Below are 21,815 nucleotides of genomic sequence, written 5' to 3'. Positions count from 1 at the left end.
TGTCGTCATGTTCGCGAAGCCGGCTTGTGACGATTCTCAAGCTAACAAATCACTGCCGAGCAAGTAAATGACATGTAGCCAATGATAGACCCTCTTCATGTCGAGAACTTGGAACACTACCCCAGTGATGATGCGCTAAACCTTAGCTTTTGTCTATCCGCCATACATCAGGACTGTCCCCGCTCGACCAAGTGATCAACCAGCTTTCATGGTGTGCACCTAAATCAACATTGAACAAAGAACCGGTGTAGCGCCGGTGGATCATCGCGGCCATTCCTTGGGGCACGAGGATGCGGGGAAGTACATGGTAGAAAGGTTCACGCAAAAAGTCCCAACAAGCCAGTGAACTTTGATCAATTGAATAGAGGTCATTGCTTAATCATCACGCTAGATATGTTGAAGATTCGTGTTGTCTCCTATGGATTCTACGGTGGTGGAGTCAGCTTTGCAGCGAAATTTCCAACCCAATATTTGAGTCCACGCTGCACCTTTACTAAGTGTGGCGAACCATGAATAGCAATGGCTCAAGGCCGAGAATTTCGCCCTCTGCGATGCCAGGTAAAGTGTTTGGGTGTTGAAGTCGCTGCCTGGCTGATCGACCGTGGATCTGCAGAAATCTCAAAATAGCTATGACATCAGATGACAGGCAGCAACATTTTGTAACGCTGACTCGGCCTCAACCCTGATAAAGACAAGACAGCTCGCCCAGTACACCTTGACGCCCACACCCGTTATATGCTTCACCAACAACCAAGTCAATGATCTCTAGCCTCCCCATCATCAGATTCCTCATCTCTCGTCATGGTGAGCGATCAGTCCATTGCGAGGGGCTGCTTGGACCTCCTATCAGGGATTGAAAAGGCAAAGTTGACAGCAATTGGGCTCAGTCAGAGTATTCCAAAAGCAGAAAGGGCGCTTCTTGAAACTGTCAGATGGCTGTCAAGTCTTGCGACAGTGGCCGAAACGATTAGCAAAGAGGCGGCTGCCCAACCTCAAAGCACGCTCTTGCCCAGCACCTTGATTACTGAAATCAACTCAGCAATACAGGGATGCCACACCACAGTGATTGACCTGCGGAGCCTGCTTGAAGATTCAGTGATTGATGGAGACGGTGCTATCTGGAATGCAGAAATCACGGCTCAGGTCATCAGGTTGGGTGAACGAGCGCACTCTGAACTTAAGTCTTTAGAAATTGCGTTGGATATTTGCACATTGTCAGTCTTCGCCCACATTCAGTCTGATAGCCCCAAGCACAATCCACTAATATGCAAATTCAGTGCTTCTTCACGCTACTTGCAAACCGATTTACCATCCAGGAGCGATGGTTCAAACCTGTTGACCGTAAAACATTCGATCATCACCCAGGTCGCGAATCTCAAAGGGTTCTCCAAGGAAGAAGGGAAAAGTCTCTGGGGTACAGAACCAAAAAGTCAACAACTCCATGACATCGTTTCCTCTAGAGTCGCTGAAGGGCATGCTCCTTCACGTTCCAGAATACCCTCAAGCTTCTCAGAAGTGTCTCAAGAAGGCTCACTTCAAGATTTAACATTGTGAGTTCTGCATGAAACGTCACTCCTACAAGATGGAGTAATATCCTGCCTTTTGACAACTGACCCTCAAATCGAAAGGGCTCACAACAATGAAGAGGAACCGCTTCAGTCAAGACCTTCCAATGACGACGTTGAACAGCATGTCGGATCTCAGAATGATAACAAGCCTTTGCAATCTTTGGCACTGCAAGCGCTACCTATCAAATCGATCCTCCGACCTCCTGAAAGTACAAATTTCAAACCAAAGATCTATTTCCCCCAGTCGACATGGCTTCTGAGCGTCTGCAAAACATTGATAGAGGCATACGATACATCTGACCCAATAGAGAATAGACCTATGTGGACTATCAGAGACGACACTCCATCTATTTCAGGAAGTCAACCTGTTCGTTTCACCGACGCGCCAGTATTCTCTCCCGACTGCAGCCTCATCGGAATTCCAGTAAACAGTGATACTCAAGGAGAAGTCTTAATTGTCCGCTCTCGCGATGGTGTCCTGAGCACAAGAGCGTCGCTCCACGCTGGTGACGCCTTGAACCCAGCGATCAGCCACAGCAACGGCACCATTGCCATCGCGAACATTGCGTCTGACCAGGAAACTTTTACATTTTACCATATTCAAACCGGGAGAATGGACCTACTCAAACCTTTACGCACAATTGTTTGTAGAGACAGACATCCCCGTGCATGCGCTCCAGATGGCATTTACCCCGGATGACCAACACCTGATCGTCTGGTCAAAATCAATGTCTGAGAAAGACGACTCCAGCACCACTGCAAGTAAAAGGTCCAAGAAATGGCTCAAAGAACCGATTTCGATCCGTGTATTTCAGATAAGCAATGGTGCTTGCGTCCGCTACATGGAACCACCTACATATCAGTCATTCAAGACAGCTCTTACTCCCGACACCATGTTGAGCCGGAGCGTATTTGCATTCCCGCGGCCGGGCCACTGGTTCGTAGCATTCAATGAACAGGGAAGCGACCAGTATCGATTCATGGACGCCAAGACAGGCCAGACAGCTTTCAGGGTTGTACCCAGGCAAGGTGCCAGACAGGTATGGCAGGCTGGCACTAGTCCAATCACAACAGAGCACATGGTCGTCGACAATGAGACGGAGACTTGCGTCTGCTACCAAGAGAGATTGTCCTCCAAGGAGAGAATTATATTGGTTATGCGGCATCGGTTAGCTGAACATCAGATCTGGAGCCCCGTGACTGATTGGGCTACCATCCTCATCAAGGCTTCGATTCCAGACCGAGGAATACTATCTGGCGATGGCAAGCGGCTCTGCATATTTCGACGGGATGAGCGCCGATTCGATATTTTCTCTTTGGACTCATGATGAAGAGTCCGATGTCAGCTTTGATCGTCAGCGGCTCGGTTTACTTGCGTCGGTTAAGTTGGTAACGTCGAGGTAGATAGCGATCGTCGGTTTCCCTTGTCTCATTGTGGTGCATTCTTGCGCCATCAAGACTATGCCTCATGGTGCAAGATACCACCAATCCCTGTATCCGCCCAGACATTGGACTGCATCTCTTAGACCAGAATGAATGACGAATCGCGCATGGCTTCATCTAGCTGATGTGGCATTGACTGTGGAGTTTACCTTCAATACAATGACCGAGCGTGGGACACGCACATTTTGGCCCGAATAGATGCAGCACACCGACAGCCGACGTTCACGCCCGACTTCCATGTAAGCTCACCGTCCCACAGATTGCGTGCTGCTCTTATCTGACGCTTGCTGTCATTGGATTCGAAAACATCAATCTCGAATAATGAAACAAGGAGCTGGGCGAAGACCACTAAATGTGGACTTCGACGGAAAATGTGGCATTCTATTCTGCGGCTTGAACTGATTGTGTTCCTTAGCGAAAGGACTGAACAGCCTGATCCTTTGCCACGGAAAAACAGGGTGCCGCGAGATTTGGTACAGAGAGTTCCGTAACGCCCGTATCAATAAAAACAACGCATATACCAACATGCCTGAGGATGCCTGGCCTGGCCACAATGATATCAAGAACCCCCACGTGGCGGCCCAGCATGGAGAGAAGAGGGGTAGGGGAATTTTACTCCCCGCTGTCTTCCCCAATACAAAGTGGGCTTATGCATCCAAAGCCTTCGCATGGACGAGGCAACATGGCGCAAGAGCTGCCATGGTTTTCATCTTCGAGATTCGACTGGCCCGGTTCGTCCAACCCACGAGGCTAGGTGCGGGGCCAGTCCTGGTCACTAACCTTGTATCAACCTCAGATCATGGATGCCGAGGACCTTTGTACATGGTGAGATTGGGACTAGGAATCTCGCCATGTTAGTTGCCTCCGAGATCGTTCATCCACTAAGTATTGTTGCAGGAACCTTGCCTCCGGCGAAGGCCCGAGAGGAGTACAAAAGATGATCATTATCACTGTGGGGATCCCTGGAGCATCTTCAAACAGCCAGGACTTCAACGACTTTTTAGTGTCTGTTCATGTATTGAGCGATGGCAAGCTACGAAGAGAAACATGCCTCGGCGATGAGTCGGCCAGAGAAGTCCGTCAACTTGACGGACACTTCGCTCAACAGCTCAGGATCAGACTCTGACCTGGCTGCTACGAGACAGAGAATTCTTGAACAGCAAGAACTTGAGAAGACAGAGCCCCCTGTCCTACCTATCACTACCCTCTTTCGAAGGAACAAACTCAACAAAAACCTTGACCAACTGGCTACTCAACCATCTGTCTATGACGATCCAGATCTAGCAAAATACTTCCAGCCTACCGCAAAGTACGAGAACCTGCATCGTTTTGATCCTTCAGCACGATGGACATGGGGTGAAGAACTTGTAAGACTATGAGGCTAGCATTGAACTATTCAGGATTGGTGCTGATTCCCCCCTGTTCGGCAGCCTCTCATCAACAAATTGGATTGGAAAATCACACTTTGGGCATGCGTTGCCTTTTTCTCTCTTGACCTCGACAGAGGGAACCTCAGCCAGGCCAACACAGACAACTTCCTCGAAGATCTAGGACTTGATACTAATGGTATGCCAGATAGCTACTCGATACCTGAATTCGTTATGTTGGGACGTGCTGACTCTGACTAGATTTCAACTTGGGCAACACTGTCTTCAGACTATCCTTTCTTTGTGCTGAATTGCCTTCTCAGCTTATCAGCAAGAAGTTGGGACCTGATCGATGGGTATGTGCTCGCGGGATGGTGGCAGACAGCGACCTAACAGACATAGATTCCGACCATCATGTGCCTGTGGAGCATTGTGGCCGCCTCTCAGTTCTGGCTCAGTGGTCGGTCGAGCTTTCTAACCTGCCGTGCTTTGCTGGGCCTTCTGCAGGGCGGTTTTATTCCCGATGTCATCCTCTACCTTGTAAGTCCCGCTCACTCTTCTTCACATTACGCCTGCTGATCGAAATAAAAAGTCGTACTTCTTCAAAGGAACCGAGCTCCCATTCCGCCTGGCTCTCTTCTGGACCAGTCTCCGTGTCACTGACATTGTTGCCCCAATCCTGGCATTCGGCCTCCTCAGACTACGAGGCCTGCACGGATACGAGGGTTGGAGATGGCTCTTCCTGCTCGAAGGCCTCTTCACCCTCTCCATCGGCATCTGGTCCTGGTTCATGATGGCTGCCTCGCCGACGCAGACCAAATCATGGTGGAACAAGAAGGGGTGGTTTACCGAGCGAGAGGAGACCATCATGGTGAATCGTATCCTGCGCGACGACCCCTCAAAAGGCGACATGCACAACCGACAGGCTGTCGACTTCAAGCTCCTCTGGAAGTCTTTGTGTGACTACGATCTATGGCCAATGTACGCCATCGGTCTGACCTTTTTGATTCCCGCCGGGCCGCCGGACTCGTACCTCACCCTGACGCTTCGAACGCTCGGCTTTGGCACGTTCGACTCGAATTTGCTCAGCATCCCCACGCAGGTCCTGGGTGCCATCACCGTAAGTCTAGACTTGCACAGTGAACGGAGACTGAACTAATTACAGTCGAACAGATGCTTCTCCTGACGTATTATTCGGAAATCTTCAACGAACGTACATTCTTCGGCATACTTGCCCAGGTCTGGTTGCTTCCGTGCCTGATCGCTCTCAGGACGTTGAAAGATGACACGTCGCCTTGGGCAAGGTTTGCCGTCCTGACGGTGTTGCTGTCCTATCCCACAGGTGAGTGGCGCGACTGCTATCAGAGCTGTACGGCCCGTTGTGCTGACATCGGTCGTAGCCCACGCCATGCAAGTCGGTTGGTGTAGCCGCAATTCCAACACTGTCCGAACGAGGACCGTCTCGGCAGCCGTGTACAAGTATGCTCCAAAACAGCAGTTGAATTCTGCATTGAAGCATCAGAGCACAGACTAACGTGGTTCTAGCATGTTTGTACAAGTAGGAGGCATCATCCACGCCAACATCTACCGCCAGGACGATCGTCCCAACTGTAAGCTCATGCAACCTTGCAGACAGAGCAGCTGAAGCTAACGAACCACAGACCGACGCGGAAACACACAGTTGACAGCCATCTGCGCGGCCAACATAGTCATCTACGTCCTCGCCAAGTCGTATTATGTCTGGCGCAACAAAACGCGAGACCGCGAATGGGACGCGCTGACGAAAGAAGTGAGTAAACATCTCTACTCTACAAAGGAAAACCTAGCGCCTGTTCAAGGCTAACGTGATGTCTGTTCCCTCTCTCTCTCAGGAACGTCTCCAGTACCTCGAGACCACGACCGATTCCGGCAGCAAGCGCAAGGACTTCCGCTTCGCCCATTAACTCGCAGGCTGGCTAAACTACACGGCTCCGCTCCCACACTTCGTTACCTGACGTCGGCGATGAACTTGGGGACGACGAACTTTGCAGGACCGCCCGTGAAGGCCTCGGTGCCGAGTTGATAGACTAGAGAAATGTTCAGCACGTGGCACGCAACAGGACCAGCGCAGCCAGTCTTCAGTAGAAAAAACTCACCCAGCATGTACTGCTTGTCGGCGGGAAACTGATGTTCCTTCGTGAGGTAGCTGAAGAAGAGCTTGACGTCGGCGCGGAAGTCGTAAATGTTGCCCTGCGCCGGTAGGAAACTGTAGACTTTCATCGCGCCGCCGTGGTTGTAGCCAAAGTAGACCTCCCAGTCGTAGCCGGCGATGTTGACGTGGGCGATGGGCCGCTTGGCCTCGGTCAGGGGCATGACACCACCGAACCGTCCGAGCCTGCACGCAGCAATTCAGTCATCTCGCTTCCGTGATGCCGCGGTGCGTTGCAGGGAAACACAGGAGGGAGAGGGGGGGGAAGGGGAGACGTACCAGATCATCAGCTCATACTCGCCGCTGCTGTTGACATGGTCCTTATCCGTATCGGTGAAAATGTCATAGGCGACATTGGCCCGAATGTCCTCCCGATCGTAGTGCCACTGCGACTCCGTCGGCAGCGTGTGAATGTCCGACACGAGGCGGCGCTCGAACTGCCGCGCGCCGTAGACGAAGCTCTTGACGTTGTTCTCGCCGCCCTGCCACTCCCAGTCGGAACTCCAGGCGATGCCCTTGCCACATGACGGAACGCCATCATAGTAGGTGGTCTGGTTGCCCGATGTCGCAGCGTCCTGGCCCCAGGTGTTGTTGATCAGCTCGTAGCCATCCTTCGACCAGTACGCATATTGCGTAGCCAGGGCGATCAGGTGCTTGATGGGAGGCATGATGGGCGGGCGCGATGGATGGGGCGATGAGAGAGGTGCAGATGGGGATTAGTGTCCGTTGCGCGCCGTGCCGCTGAACCTTCGGCGGATGTCAAACACGTTGACCGACCGAAAGGCAATTGAAGACGTGAGCTCTGCTTTTGGGGACATTTCGGATCATACCTTGAGCGGGACCTGCGGTAATTGCGTTCTGTTCAAGGGAGACAACGTGAATCATGAGCCCAGAGCCTGGGCCCGCTGGCATCGCTGAGAACTCCGCTACGCACGTCACCTCATGCGCCGCAGCCGTCTCCCGGCGGCTTGTGAAGCATTCCGGTTCTTTTCTTGGCGATACGAGTGGAAAGCCAGGTCCGAGCTAGTAGTAGAACGCAGAGACCAGATTGATTAGATTAATGCAGGACTCAGGAGATGGTGATTGACCTGTGGCTGAAACCTTACGACCCTATCATGCCGAGAGTTCTAGGCCAAAGGGGGTGGCGCGGGACACATCCGAACTGACATCGAGCTAAGCTAGCACGTCTAGTCGCTGCTGGGCAGCGAAAACGTCCTGACCGTGGGTTTTCAATTTTTATATTCCTTTTTGTATGTCACCTTCTAAAACGTACCGTCTTCTGGTCCGCTGCTAGTCAGCCCAGCTGACAAGTTGCTAGCTCGCTGGTTTGTTCTGCCCGCAGGGCGACGTGCCGGCTGCCTCATCAAGAGTCTCGCGCGGTCGACAGCATCTTGCGCGAGCTGGACGGCCTCATGATTGGACTCTTGCTTCGTATGATGCCATTGAATCTCAACACCCTTCTCATTCAAGAGTTCTATCTCTCGCGCCAGCTGAAACATGCCCGAGCTGTTACGGATGCTGCCTCCCTTGCGATTGTTGTAGACCTGCTCCTCGCTATCATACCTCCATTTCTTGATATCTGTAGTCAGCATGTCGACGATAGTGCGCGTGTCAGATACGAGGATCAACCGGTTCTCTATGAATTCGTCCCGGCGAGGCAGGATACTTTCTCGAACGTCCTGTACAGCCATGGCCGCCGCTTCATGGCGCTCTGCGGGCTTGTGTATCAGTCAGACAAAATCTCGTGACGATTGCAAACGGACGAGGGTCCGAGGAAGACACCCGCGCCGCTGAGCTTGTGTTTTTCTCCCCGAGGCATGAGGCCAGAGAAGCTGACAATGAGCGTTTGTGCTTTCATAGTAAAGCCGCTTTTCGAACCTATGGGTTTGCAGCTGTCATGTAGCAGATGCTGGGTCACGTAGTCATCGCGAAAACAAAGCCAGGAAACTTCACATTGCTCGCAGCAGCAGCTCGGTGGCCACTTTAGAGGCGGCGTTGATGCCGGGCCCGATGACGGGTCTGCATCCCAGCTGCCGTAGCTGGGACCATCTGAAACTGGCAAAACCGTTATGGCTTTTTGAACCTGGCTGAAACTCTGGAATTAAACCAATTTTGTCGAGAGGATTTCGCCAAGGAGGTATTTCCTTGTACTCTAATGTCGATGCTCAGGATGGTGCGTTCAACAACGTTGACGGCAAAGTCGCGGCGTTCAAGGTTCTGCTCTCGACGAGAGATGCTTCCTATTCTCTAGCCTGAGCATTGGTGAAGGAGCCTGGAAGTCTCTCTGGATGCTTGGCGTGATGGGAATACATGCGAGAATCCGATGCGCCCACGATACTGTAGCTTTTGGTCGAGATCGGTGTCATCGTGGGGATCGACACTCGGGGTCTGGAAGAATCGCGGAAGAGGTTTCGTCATGTGCATATATGGTTCGAAAAAACTCTGGCGGTGGCACGCGCTTGGTCGCCTGGACCGGCCTGGGTTCTTTGGTCGATCGGGCGGCCACGTTTTTGGCCGACGCGGGCTCTGCGACCGCAGCCTGCTTGGCCACCGGCGAAGTCTTGTAGCCCGGCGAGGAATACGTCGAGGGGCTCTCTTCCCTTGTCTCGACGAATCCGTTTGTCGGCACAGAGACTCTTGTCGCTGGCACGTCTCTCGTCGAAAACAACGCCTTCGTCGAGGACGACCTTTCGGATGCGGCGCGTTCCTGCCAGGTCTCAGCATCTTCACATGCCACGAGTTCAAGCCATGCGACATGGGCTTCACTGCTTGTGTGGGCGCGCACGCCACGAGTGAGAAAATCTCAGTAAGCGCAAGTCGTCGGTCATGAGAGGGACGGAGACGTCAGAAAGCTTGGGAGGGCCCGGGAAACGAAGTCATCGCGCGATGGTTCGGGATGGGAGACGAGAGCAATGATGAGCTACATCATGGAAAGACTCGCCTCAGGCTGGCCAGGACTGGGCGTGTCTTCTGGCGGTCGAGCACGCGTGGAGCGTCGATGTGGTGAGACGTGGATGAAAGGGGAAGGGGCGACCTGGGTACGTGGGGCATCCATCGGGTTCGTACTCGCGCGTCAGTCGCGACCTCCCTCCTCTTGCTTGCCTGCTCCTGGCAAGATGCTTGATCGCTATTTGATCAAGCGTCACTCGCCTCCCTTACTTTTACTTCTGTGACTGATCTGGTCCAGGGTCTCATTTAGGCAACAAACCCCCTATTATATTGCCCCGGTCTCCTGCTGCCATCGGTCTCGTCGATCATGCGGACGGCCCTAAGTTTTTACCTGGAAGCCAGGTTTTCTACCATTTTGTTTTGTTGGTGCATCTGGGCGCTGGGATATTTGCACCCCGCGTCATCGGATAATGTTGAGATGGTCATGGCGTACCCCACCACCTTCTCCAGAAACACGGGCGATGGGTAATTCAGGTACCGAACCAACTCGGGATAGTATCGAAGGCTGCAATACCTTGACCAGTCAAATTTGATGACCTTGTTCATCAATTGACGTCCCATACACTGTGTTCATGAGAGGTGCTACTATCCATCAAGGGGGGTATCTTGTATGTCGCTTTCCCTTGCCCAAAAATAAAAGAAACAAACCGCCCGTTCTTGCTCAGTGTCACCGTGACCGAGCTCCCATATTCATACATAGTCATACATCAACATCCCGGGAGCGTACTCCTGCGCTTCCCTGTTTGCTACCGATGCAACAATCAGACGTGTATTTCACACCTGGGTCATAGCCCCGTGGTGCGCAGGATTTTGCCCGTCTCTTTGTGTCCTGTCGATGCTGATCTCATAATACGCACGCGCTACGAGCCCGACCTGAATAATCCTGAGGTCGAATTAGTGACGCCCAAAAGAGCGACGTGGACTGCTTCGACTCACATGAGGAAGCCGAGCAGACCGGCCAGCGGAATCTCGTAGCGCAGATATGGGTATTCATACGTGCCGCTGTTCTGCTTGTCTACCATGTTGACCACCATGAGGATGAAGCAGACAAGCGCACCCAGCGCAAACAGCAGCTCAACGCCGAATTGGACCGAATAGGGCACGCTCGGCCTGTCCGGCGATCGGCTGCCGCACATCTGGATCAGTGCCATGATGGCCCATAGGAAGATGACCCCCGACTACACGGGAAATGTCAGCACAATTGTTGGATGCACTCCATGTCGGGACACCAATGCCGTTCGAAGTACGACATACCAAAGGAGCCGTCAACCACATGGAATAGTATACGGGATCAGCGGGACTTGTCGAGCCGTTCAAGTACCGCCCGCGGCGCGAAACGTAGATGTTGACGTTGAGCAGGATGAGCACTAGCGGCACGATGAGGGCCGCCTGCCGCAGTCCGTAAAACATGTAAATGCATTTCCTCCTCTTCTTTTGTGCCGGATCTTCCGGTGGCACGTAGTAGTGTTGCGGCGGATGATACTGGAAGGCGGGTGGCGGGTGATGGTACGGATGGGCGTGGGTGCCGCCGGGGCCGTAGGTATGAGGGATGTGGGTGTGGCGTGACATGGCCTCCCAATTCGCCCGGTTCTCTGGTGGCGGGCTTTTGCGATGAGAAAGGTCTGGTGAGTCGCTATCTTGGATAAGTATCCAGGTATCGTATCGTCATGGGCGTCTGTCAGAGTAGTGGTGCTCCAGGCTCTGCTGCACGCGGTGGGCGGGAGTCGAAGGATATGTTGAATCCATCTATCCCGCGTGGATGCTCCGGGACGATTGAGACGATAAGTAGGACGAGAAAGGGGGAAGAAGAGGAAACGCCGACGACAAGCCCACGACGAGCACGAGCGGCGTTGTTTGGTTCTTGAGGTCTTGGGCGGTTCAACTAAAGTGCTGGGCAGTCGACTTGGCCAGCATCTGGATGACGCAGCCGAGGAAGCCCCAAGATGCCCAGGCAGCACAGCCCTCCAGAGACCTTCCCACGCCCGTCAGGAGGGGTTCTTCCTCTGCTGCCTCTGGGCGCACCTCAGTGACCGCCTAGTGGCCCGGGCACAGTGATCAGAGGCGCGCTGTGAGAGGAAAGTCTACAGGGCTTGCTTCTTGGCGGTGGTCCCCTGGAAGACGCCCTGTGGGACAAACCATGCCCTGGCCTCGCCAAGAGGGGCGCCAGCAGGGCCGCCAAGGCAAACCCAGCGCACCAGGGCAACCCAATTTCACGGCTCGCTCCACACTTCGTCCTCCACATGCCCTCTCTTGCCTCTGCCCTCCTCCGTCCGTGCCTCCATCCCATTCCATCATCCATCCATCCGTCTATCTACAGTGCCAAAGATCAGCAACTCTGCGTTCAAGACGTGGTGCAAGACTCCATTTTCGATGGACCGTTCGACGATTCCCACCACGCTCTGCCACTGGCTACCGAAGTCTGTGCTCGTGCTCTCAGCGTCCCATCGAAGCATCTTTCGGCATTGCAACTACCATCCCGAGTGCCGAGACAGTCGATCCGGGTCCAGCCCAGCCCTCATCTGATCAGTCCTTCCACTCTCCAAGCTAAACGCCCGTTACACACACTGGTCATGCTTGCAAACGACAACCATCGCATGCGTCGCTGCCGAGACCGACCCCTTGCTCCCCTGGACATTGTCGGATGAATGACTTTTCGACGCCAACACAAAAGGAATGCTGCCTGGACGAAGCGAGCCAAGACATATGTGCGCCCTGTGTAATCCTAACATGTCGTTCTGTCCCTCCCTGGCTTTGCTCGGCTTCGATCATCCTTCACCAACAGACTCCATGCAATGCCGCCGCCTGCTCGCCCAACCATCGGCGACAAACCCCTCCTCGTCATTCACTACCAACCTCAAACGCCGCGCCGCCGCCCAGCCTGACAGGCCATCCCGTCGTGTCCGTCGGAACGACGGGTGCGCCGTGTCACGCCGCTCTGCGTAGTGTCCAAGCCGCCTGTTGGGGGAGCCGCCCGAAATGACGCCAACGTCTCGGTGTGCCCTGAGCCAAGTCCTCGGCGCATAACGGGAGGGGAGCAAAGATTGCGAGACGACGCTTGACAGGCAAAACTCGTGAAAAAAGCCCTTCTCATGTCTAGCCTCGCCAAGCTGTCGGATTTGTCACCGCTTTACTGGAACCACTGGATCCCCCTTTTAGAGGCGGCCCTTGGTGTCGGCACATGTCAGACGGAGGCGAACGGATGTGTTTGCTCTTGTGAACGCCCGGACAATCGCAGCGTTTAGTTGTGCATGCTTGGGTGGCTGTTCGCCCTCTAAACTTGCCTCTTTCGGTGGTGCAGATAGCGCTGATCATCCATGCCATGCTGGGTCATGTTTGCGCTTGCCTGGTGGCTTGGTATAGGCTACTGACTCGACCATCAGGCCACATGACGATGCACAAGATACGAGAGTCGTTTGCGTTTCAGCAATACGCAGTGCGGCTCCAGCAAGAAAGGTGGGATCCAGTATATTGGGTATTCTAAGGAGGGTCTGCCAGGAGATCTCCACGGGACCCAGATGCACACAGCCTTGTGTCGCAGATCTGGTGCTTGACTGTCGGGCCGGGGGCCTAACTCTTCTACAATGGGCACGTCGATCTGGTCCATTGCATTCATTTGACCTGCACAAGGAGCTCCCTCCCTGCGCCCATCATGCGCAGCCCTCGTATGGACCGGCGAGCCGTGGATTAAACATCGACTCTATGTCCTCCTTTCTTTCACGATCTTCCGCGCCACGTCACTCGCTCCGCCTCCCTCGCCGAACATGGTCGTAATATCTTCAACGAGCAGTTCAGGCCTCTCCCATGCCGCAAAGTGCCCGCCTTCGGTATGCCACCGCTCAAATACGACCGGCCCTAGTGTTCGCTGCCACGAGCTCGGAAACAGCATCAGGTCCTTGGGAAACATGCTCATCCCCAGCTTCACCCCGGGCACGTATTCGAGATGCGCCTCCTTGTTCTTCACCTGTCGTCCCTGCGCCTCCTTGTAGATTCGCGTGCTGGCGTCCGGCCCGGCCGTCGAGAACCAGTACAGTCCGACCCACGTCAACACCTCATCGTCGCTCCAGTCGTACGCGTCCGTCCATTCGACCAGTTTTTCGTAGATCCATGCCAAGAGACTGATCGGCGAATCAGCCAACGCGAACCCCAATGTTGAGGGCCGCGTCGAGTGCATCATGTTATACGCCGAGCCCTGGTCGAAGAACCAGTCCGTCCTAGCCTTGCGCTCGAGGTCTAAAGCTGAACTCGGCAGCTTACTCTGGAGGTAAAGAAGCGGGTTCTTCAGCAACTCGGGCGGCTTGCAATAGACGTGGTTGAGATGCGACGCGAGACAGTGCTTGGGATACTGCCTGCCCACCATGCGGGTGATGCCGAACCCCCAATCGCCGCCTTGCGTCACTGCTGGGCTGTTAGTAACTGTCTTAACTGCCATATTCCGCCATCTCCAAGGTGAGACCGACCGTATTGGTCGTAGCCGAGCTTCAACATGATCCTGTGCATGGCTTCCGCATACTGCGCGAGCCCGAACCCCGGCTTGCCGACGCCGTCGGAGAACCCAAAGTTCGGCAACGATGGCGCGACAACGTGGAAGGAAACATCGGTGTCGGCGCTTGTCAACAGAGGCAGGATCTTGACCACCTCAATAAAGCTGCCGGGCCCTGTTGGGTAGTCAGATTCAATGCACCTCTCAAATCCAGACGACGAGCAAGGTTAGATGGTGAACAGTAACTCACATCCGTGGCAGAAAAGCAAGGGGATCGCATCCTGGGCTTGACTCTCCTGGTACACGAAATGCACGCCAATGTCGCCAAAACCGTCCACAGCCACGACGGTCTTGAAATGCGGCAGCTTGTTCAGCCCGGCCTCTCGGGCGCACCAGTCGAAACCGTCGCGCCAGTACTTGGCCAGCCGCGTTACGGCGGCGCGGGGGGCGCCGTATTCCCAGTCTTCGAGGACGGGCGCTGGGTCTGGGTACGTGGTCTGGCCGAGCTTTGCTTTGAGGGCCTCGATCTTGGCGTCCGGGACATTGATCTTGTAAGGAATTATAGGTGCATCCATGATGCTGTGCTTGTGAGGTTATGCAGACGAGGCATCTGTACGATGCCAGTGGCGGTCGCGGGGTTAAGATATAGTCCTGTGGTAATTATCGGTGTGGTATGGCGAGCTCGTCAATGCCGCCCTTTGATGTTTGTTCGATTTCAAAGCAGCGAGGCTATTGAATAGTAAGCGGGCAGGCAACGGTCACATTTGGCATGCACAGGGTGCCCATGATGGCTTCGTCGTTCACGCCCTTGTAGAGCAGTATCTGTGGGTGGTGACGTCGACCTGTGGTCAGGGGGCTCAGCTTGATGGCGGTAAGATCGGCCGTAACGCAGCAGCCATTCAGAGGCTTTCCATGCTGCCATGATGTCTTTGCTGGTAGATTGCTAGGCTTAACAACGGCGATATAATAATCAGTCCTGGATACTACCCTGATAAGTGGGAGTGCGGGGTCTAGTTTCAAAGGTTTAAGAAGGTAATTACACGTAGAATTCAAGTTTCGGCGGTCAGATTTGGGAAACGTCATCTGCTGTGCTGCCACCTCTTCACATTGCAATCACCACCATCAACACGCGTGGGATATGTTGAATTGTTGAGGGGATCGAGAGGGTTGCCTAAATCAGATTGCCAGACAATCATGAGCACGCCACCCATGTCACCGTACACACGCATCAGTCGGCTCAGCCCTGGCGATAGGGCCTGGCGCAACATGGTCGCCACCCGGGATCGCCTCTGCAGTGCCCGTAATGACCGGCATCGTCTGCTGGACCTCAGCCTCCGCTCCGCTCCACAACGTCGGCCCCGGAATCAAGTAAGCAGACAGCGGCTCCTTGGACACATCGTACACCAGCCCCGGATCGGTTTTCCCGTAGAGCTCCACGGCCGGAGTTCCCTCAGGCACCTCTTCTCCCTCCCCGATGATCTCGAGGTTGACGCACTGCGGATAATGCTGCGTCCCAAGCCCGTCGATCCGCGCATAGTGCAACGCCACGAGCTCCTGGCGGAGCACGTAATAGCCCGGCCTCACCGTCTCGGGAATCTTGACCACCCACGACGCATTGTTCTGGATGAACTCGTCGCTCGCCCAGATGCCCGGCGCGCTAGGGTACGGCCCTGCCACGCCGTCCGGGTCAACGAGACCCCGCGCTCCGATGAGGAAGAATTCGAGCGCCGTCTTATCGACGTCCTCGCAGAATCCGTGGCACGGCGCGAGGTACGTCAGTACGGGCCCCTTGTGCGACTCGGGGTAGCCCTGCCACTGGACCGAGAGCGTGGAGCCGGCTTCGACGGGTGCGTGGCCGCGCGCCGGCACGGCGTCGCGGTGGCAGATGATGTCGGGGTGGGCGTAGGACTCGTAGTTGACCCAGCCGTCGTCGGAGACGGTCGTGTTCCAGGCTACGAGGACGGGTGGGTTGTTGGTCGGTTGTTTAGCGTTGAACCCTTCGTAAGACGTGCCGTTTATGATAATGTTGGCGACGCGGCTGTGGGCTGCAGCGAGAGGAGCATAGAATAACAAAGCAGGGAAGAGGAAACGGCTGAAAGCAGACATCATGGACATCTTGACGATGCTGTGGCACTTGGGGGACTTGGTTGAAATCAAGGCTCTGCTTTGAATTTGGACTATGATCTGGGACGTTGACTTTAAATACCCTGCTATGAGACCGTGGCTGTTTTCAAGCCAGCGTTCCTTTGGAACACATGTGCCAACGAAAATGATGACTGACTGCGGAATCACTCTATTCACGGTGCACTGCATCACTTGTAGAGCCTGCCATTGAGCTTCCGTGCAATATCAACCCGTACCATGTTGGTTCCACGACCTGCCTCCCATGCTGCCGGAGACTCGTCCGGTACCCCAAGCGTGCCGCAATTGGCGGATAGAGATTCGTATAGATGAAGATGTCCCGAGCGTCCCGCCCGGTGTCTTGCCGGTATGGCGTTCGTCAATCTCGTGCACCCGTGCCGCAGGTGATCTTTGCCGGCATGGGACCACGGAGCCGGGGAGCGCCCGACCTAATGACCAGTTTTTCCTTGGGGCAAGGAGTCTTATTCTTGGTCGGCGAGGTTTCACAATCTCTCTTGAGAGCTTCCGTCGGCCGAGAAGGGCAATTATCTGATGCTGTTCCGTGGTGGATCTGAGGATCGGCGGGCGATCTTTGGGTGCATCAGGGGCTGTGCCTAGGATGTGACCTTGCTGGGTTTGACGTGTCGGGCTTTTATTCAGGCGAGGGTCGGCGCTGCTGTAATATCGTGACATTCTACCATGGTACGGAGGACTTGGACGGGGTCGATTGGCAGAAGAAGCAATACGTTCAAATACCATATTATCTTGAACTTTAAGAGTATATACTTCAAGTAGTTGATCGCTTTCGGAAAAGGAGGCAAGTCAGGCTCATATCCAAACGAGGCATATTCAGGAATAGAACACGAAACAATCCATGGAATAGAAGGGTATACCGATCATAATGATGATTGAGCGAAATCTGTGGAGTTTTCCTTATCGAGTTGCCTCGGGACGTAGCTTCCCTCATTCTCATGAACCTCGATCATTCATTCCGATCAGAAATCAGAGTCGGCGGGAAGTCCTCCCGGGAGCCGACGTACAAGACTGACTGCCCAATAAAGGGCATGAAATGAGTGATTTGAAGCTCAGCAGAACGTGGTGAATAGGGCAGCAGAGCCCACAGACCCTGAGAATCGATGACACGTCCAACACAAGAATGTTTTGCTTAGTCACTGTATACTCACACCGTCCCAGATAAGTGAAGATTTCCAATGTATCATGACGCCTTGTCGTGTTTCTTCAGTGAGATCGTTGCAAGCTTGTCTGTTCTGGCAGTATTCAAAGCACGCCGGCACTACAACATCAGGAACCCAGCGTCTGAGACTACTAGCAATAAGGCGCTACCCCGCCTGACGGCCACATCATTCAACCTTTCTGCAGCAGCTGAATGAACGGAGAAACGGTGATCTTCTGTTTGCGGGTGTCACATGGATTGCTTATCGCTACGGAATGCTGCCACAGCACTGGGAGACTGCCTCACTGCGACTACCGTTGCGAGATGTCAGACAAATCCCTCCTACATCAAGCGTTAGGCTTTTCTGCATCTCCCCTCTTCAGCTTAGATTCATTGAAGACCAAGACATACGTGACGCCGCTTTAGGGCGTACAAGACCCCGAGCGTTTGGTTTTCACCATGCATCTGATAGAAGCTTCGTCGGCAGCCAGCCCGACTCCGACAAAGAGCTCTGTCGAAGCTCCATGACTGGAGTTGTAGGTTGCGGTGTCATGGGATGTCCAGGAGCTTCCCAGCGTCTCATTTCGCGGGCTAGTTTGAATGAGCGCTGAGGGAGCCATGCTGTTTAGGGTCAACTCGAAGACTAGCTCAGCTTCTTGAGTTTTCGCCGCGCCAAATTTGGCTGCGGCTCGCCGACCAGCTGTAGAGCCGGACTCTGGAAGCGCGAGGATCGCTGTGCCTGGAGTTTATATAAACAAGCGTGCGGAGAGCTGGTCTGTGCACTGCGCCGGGTTCGACTCCGTTCCCGTCTGCCCGAACGTCGGTCGGCTGGATGTTTGTTTCCACCGATCCCGTGCCTTTAGTCTGTTATTGCTGCCCCATACCCGACCTCTATGGAGACATAGAGTAGTGGTGGGCATGACTGTTTGCATGTTCTGCTTGCGTGGCTTTCACGAGGACCGCACGAGGGAGGACAACGAGGTCTCACCCCAGGTCCCAAGGTAGATGAGTTACAATGCTTTTGCATTAGAATGGTCCAAGAACCTTCGCTGTATTCCCCACATCACACAACGCTAGTTAGGCGGTTGATTGATCGAAGGACTTCTGTGGATTTGCGTGGAATCATTGTCAATATCCCCTCTTTCTCGTGCGTAAGCCAGAGCAAAGCAGTCTGAGGGTCATCAAGCTTCAGGCTTCTTCGTCATGATGAGGATGCCCCAAGAAAGGTGTTTCCACTTTCATGAGTCGTCTCTTCCATGCCAGCACTGAAAAGTCCCGTCAGCATGATTCAGAATGCCAGTCCTGGGAGTTGAAGCTCCCGATCTACCACCGTTCTGACCGCCACGGTGCCGTTCAGTTGGCTCAGTAGCCACCGAATGATGCAGCTATCTCCTGCGAGTTATTGACTGATGCAAGTGCTCGGAAGATGGAAACAGGGAACACGTGCATAAACCTGCCGTAGTATGCTCGACACAGAGTTCGAAGCTCAACAGCGTGATGCCAGATCGGTGTTCCACCCGCTAAAATCCACACTACCGATCACACTTAGATAGCACGGGCGCTTTTCATCCGTCATTACCTCATAAGCTCACATTCCTGATGTCTGAATCTTGGTGATTGCTAAAGAGGGAACTTGACTTTGTGGTTTGCATGATATACCTTTCGATAGATCCCGACACGAATGCCGTCAATCTGGAGTTCGACATCTGATAGTTAGTTTAAATGCTAAAGCTAGGGTTTTGGCCAGATTGGTATTATCTCTGTCAAATATTCGGCAACTGAGGGGCATTTGGGTACAGTGACAGCATCGTTAGGCAGTCCGTCTAGCGCCACACGGCTTTCAGACCCCTTAAAACGTAGCAAAGACATACTTTCTTAGCTCTGCTGTTGTACAGTGACGAGCTCTCCACATTGTTATAGGGCGACAGCCCGAATATCTTGCACTTACTTACAGAGGTGCACCTCGAGCGCCTCATGGCGAGCTACTGGGTTGCTGTATGTGCCCGTATCAACGTCTTCTAAGACCATTTCGACCAGCAAAGCGATTGTGCACGAGGAACGTAATGTCCATGGCCTGTTTATCTGCCCCTGATCATTTCAGTGGATACATTCGAAACTGAGTTCGGCTTAGGCGTAGCTTGTATCATCAAGTAAGATAACCGTTCGGCCATGTCAATACGTGATCGATAACTCGGCTTCAAAACTTACAAACAAGCATACCAGTAGAGGGCAGCTACCATAAAGCACCAACACGACGCCGTCGTTGTTGATCATATAAATCTTAAACAGAGACCACAAGTGCAAAGTCGCGCTTCTGCCTCATCGTCAGTTCAACTGCAACCGCGACACCCGGATCACTGTGGATCATGTACATGAGCTTCAAGCTTCCGAGCCTCTCACTTGATCTTAGTTGATGATGCAATATGTCCTCAAAGCGATACCGAACGTAGCTTTGTTAGAGAATACGTCCGTACAACGAGGACAAGAACAAGTATAAAACTCATGCAGGCTCTTCCCATTTTTGCTTCTGATTTCTCATCTTCATCAGAACAAACACGATCTACAACATCTAGGCCAAGCAACTTCTCACTCTTCATCTACCTCTTCTCATCATATCACATTCTCCTTTGCACCTACAAAATGCGCTTCTTGAACACCATTACACTCATCCTCGCTGGCAGCGCCCATGGCTGCGCCTGTTGCAGAGCCCCAGCCTGGGGCTGCCCCGTAGGCTGTCTCTAAGTCTGATATCGAGGCACGTCAGCTACTCAAGAGCCTGGAGCCTCCTGTCGCTGGCCTCCTCGCGTCCCTGGAACTTGTCGGGCTTGCTCCTCCAGTTGGTGCTATCGTAGACACTCTTGGCAATAACGTCAAGAAGCGACAGTTGCTGAATGACTTGTCCCCCGATGTCGCCCTTCTGTTGATCTCTCTCGGCCTGGGTGGCATCTCCCCTCCTGTCGCCGGCATCGTCGATACTCTAAGAAACGACGTGAAGGAGCGACAGCTTCTCAGTGATCTTTCACCAGATGTCGCCCTCCTCTTGGCCTCTCTTGGTCTTGGTGGACTGGCACCCCCTGTCGCCGGTATTGTTGATACTCTCGGCAATCATGTTAAGAAGCGACAGCTCCTCAACGATCTGTCCCCCCGATGTTCCCTTCATCTGACTTCTCTTGGTCTGGGCGGACTTGCCCCTCCTGTTGCCGGTATTCTCGACACCCTTGGCAACAATGTCAAGAAATGACGATTTGAACAAATCTGACCGGCGTTCTTTCGAGTTGAAATCGAATAATACTGTAGTGAGACGCAGAAAGATGTATTGGGTGCCAACAGAATGTCTCAGACCTATGAGGTAGCGGAAAGTCTTCACAGCATCTATATGCGTACCATGTGTAATAATCCTCGTTCTCCCTTGATGTAAATGTAGACATTTGTTCATCACGTATTTCCTTTCAAGTACCAAATTCAATATTGCCGAATAACATGCTGAGGTTTCCACAACTAGGGACCATAGTGTTTTCTCTCATCCTGCCACAAGGGGAGTTCAATGCATTTAAATTATGAAAGCCCGCTTCGACGACGAATGTTTAATTTACATGCTCGAACATTTTAGAACATACGTGCCACAGAACCCCACGCAGATTATCTTAAGGACCCCGAATTTAAGAATCCAGGCGAATGCATTGACGCTTCTCAACTATCAGACGTATCTCCTCATAATCACGATCATTTCTTGCTCTATTTATGTCTCTATCCTGTCTCTACTTTACATCAAACTCTTCAGACGCTGGCCCGCAGAGAACCTCCTCAGGTTATCCGCAATCAGAGCCTCAGCATCCTGCGGCCTACCACCTGCAGCGTGGGGCGACACAATCAGGTTGGGCGCCTTCCACAGCTTGCTCAAACCAGGCAGCGGCTCCGTGTCGAAGACATCGAGCGCCGCACCGCCAATCTCCTCCTTCGTCAGCGCCTGGAACAGCGCCTCCTCGTCGACGGACGTGCCTCGGCCGACGTTGACAACCCAGGCATGCTTGGGCAGAAGAGCAAGACGCTCGGCATTCAAAGCGTGGCGTGTAGAGTCGGAGCCCGGCAGGATCATGACGAGCGCGTCAGTCTCCTTGAGGAGTGTGGGCAGGCTGTCCTCTGCGAAGACCTCGATACCGTTGCGGACGCCGGCGTTGCGCGCGACGCCGCGGACTTTGGCGCCGAGGCCGACTAGGTGGGGGGTCAGGGTCTTGGCAATGTTGCCGTAGCCCCAGATGAGAACGTTGGCGCCGCGCAGGGAGGTGAAGCGGTCGGCAGGGCGGTCGGGCTGAGGGCCGCCGAGATGGCCGGGCCACTTGCCCTGGAGCTGGGAGTCGCGCATCTCGTAGAAACGACGAGCGGCGTTGAGCAGGAGGCCCAGGGCGTGCTCCGCCACAGTGTAGTCGTGGAGGCCTCACCCGTGGTGGTTGCTATCTTGGACGAGTCAAAATCAGCGATAAACACATCGCTGGGTGCCGGTAGCCCAGGGACTGAATCCAACGAA

General features: G+C 53.7%; 8 protein-coding genes across 8 annotated transcripts; 1 reads left to right on the top strand and 7 right to left on the bottom strand.

Moving 5' to 3' along the window:
* Positions 1 to 4,036: 4,036 nt before the first annotated feature.
* On the top strand, positions 4,037 to 6,023 carry VDBG_03313 (conserved hypothetical protein; the record flags this gene model as incomplete). Its single annotated transcript, XM_003007128.1, has 8 exons — positions 4,037 to 4,378; positions 4,442 to 4,577; positions 4,640 to 4,734; positions 4,781 to 4,918; positions 4,971 to 5,498; positions 5,552 to 5,720; positions 5,779 to 5,857; positions 5,924 to 6,023. The coding sequence occupies 8 exons, from the start codon at positions 4,037 to 4,039 to the stop codon at positions 6,021 to 6,023; spliced, it is 1,587 nt and encodes a 528-aa protein (XP_003007174.1).
* A 341-nt stretch (positions 6,024 to 6,364) lies between these two features.
* On the bottom strand, positions 6,365 to 7,234 carry VDBG_03312 (endoglucanase-1; the record flags this gene model as incomplete). Its single annotated transcript, XM_003007127.1, has 3 exons — positions 6,365 to 6,444; positions 6,514 to 6,752; positions 6,846 to 7,234. The coding sequence occupies 3 exons, from the start codon at positions 7,232 to 7,234 to the stop codon at positions 6,365 to 6,367; spliced, it is 708 nt and encodes a 235-aa protein (XP_003007173.1).
* Positions 7,235 to 7,828: 594 nt separating this feature from the next.
* On the bottom strand, positions 7,829 to 8,158 carry VDBG_03311 (predicted protein; the record flags this gene model as incomplete). Its single annotated transcript, XM_003007126.1, has 1 exon — positions 7,829 to 8,158. One exon carries the CDS (start codon positions 8,156 to 8,158, stop codon positions 7,829 to 7,831), a length of 330 nt encoding a protein of 109 aa, XP_003007172.1.
* A 2,131-nt stretch (positions 8,159 to 10,289) lies between these two features.
* Positions 10,290 to 11,084, bottom strand: VDBG_03310 (predicted protein; the record flags this gene model as incomplete). The annotated part of the gene is made up of 3 exons (XM_003007125.1): positions 10,290 to 10,398; positions 10,452 to 10,693; positions 10,770 to 11,084. The coding sequence occupies 3 exons, from the start codon at positions 11,082 to 11,084 to the stop codon at positions 10,290 to 10,292; spliced, it is 666 nt and encodes a 221-aa protein (XP_003007171.1).
* A 2,110-nt stretch (positions 11,085 to 13,194) lies between these two features.
* Positions 13,195 to 14,570, bottom strand: VDBG_03309 (epoxide hydrolase; the record flags this gene model as incomplete). The annotated part of the gene is made up of 3 exons (XM_003007124.1): positions 13,195 to 13,910; positions 13,973 to 14,170; positions 14,246 to 14,570. 3 exons carry the CDS (start codon positions 14,568 to 14,570, stop codon positions 13,213 to 13,215), a joined length of 1,221 nt encoding a protein of 406 aa, XP_003007170.1.
* A 637-nt stretch (positions 14,571 to 15,207) lies between these two features.
* VDBG_03308 (endoglucanase-4) lies at positions 15,208 to 16,110 on the bottom strand (the record flags this gene model as incomplete). The annotated part of the gene is made up of 1 exon (XM_003007123.1): positions 15,208 to 16,110. The coding sequence occupies one exon, from the start codon at positions 16,108 to 16,110 to the stop codon at positions 15,208 to 15,210; it is 903 nt and encodes a 300-aa protein (XP_003007169.1).
* Positions 16,111 to 20,054: 3,944 nt separating this feature from the next.
* VDBG_03307 (predicted protein) lies at positions 20,055 to 20,726 on the bottom strand (the record flags this gene model as incomplete). Its single annotated transcript, XM_003007122.1, has 3 exons — positions 20,055 to 20,244; positions 20,314 to 20,581; positions 20,675 to 20,726. 3 exons carry the CDS (start codon positions 20,724 to 20,726, stop codon positions 20,055 to 20,057), a joined length of 510 nt encoding a protein of 169 aa, XP_003007168.1.
* A 327-nt stretch (positions 20,727 to 21,053) lies between these two features.
* Positions 21,054 to 21,653, bottom strand: VDBG_03306 (glyoxylate reductase; the record flags this gene model as incomplete). The annotated part of the gene is made up of 1 exon (XM_003007121.1): positions 21,054 to 21,653. The coding sequence occupies one exon, from the start codon at positions 21,651 to 21,653 to the stop codon at positions 21,054 to 21,056; it is 600 nt and encodes a 199-aa protein (XP_003007167.1).
* Between the last annotated feature and the right edge of the window lie 162 nt (positions 21,654 to 21,815).

The sequence above is a fragment of the Verticillium alfalfae genome, genomic scaffold (genome assembly GCF_000150825.1).
Source record: "Verticillium alfalfae VaMs.102 supercont1.3 genomic scaffold, whole genome shotgun sequence".
Lineage (NCBI taxonomy): Eukaryota > Fungi > Ascomycota > Sordariomycetes > Glomerellales > Plectosphaerellaceae > Verticillium > Verticillium alfalfae.
Note: the sequence above shows the minus strand (reverse complement) of the source record. Positions and strands in the feature narration are given on the sequence as shown.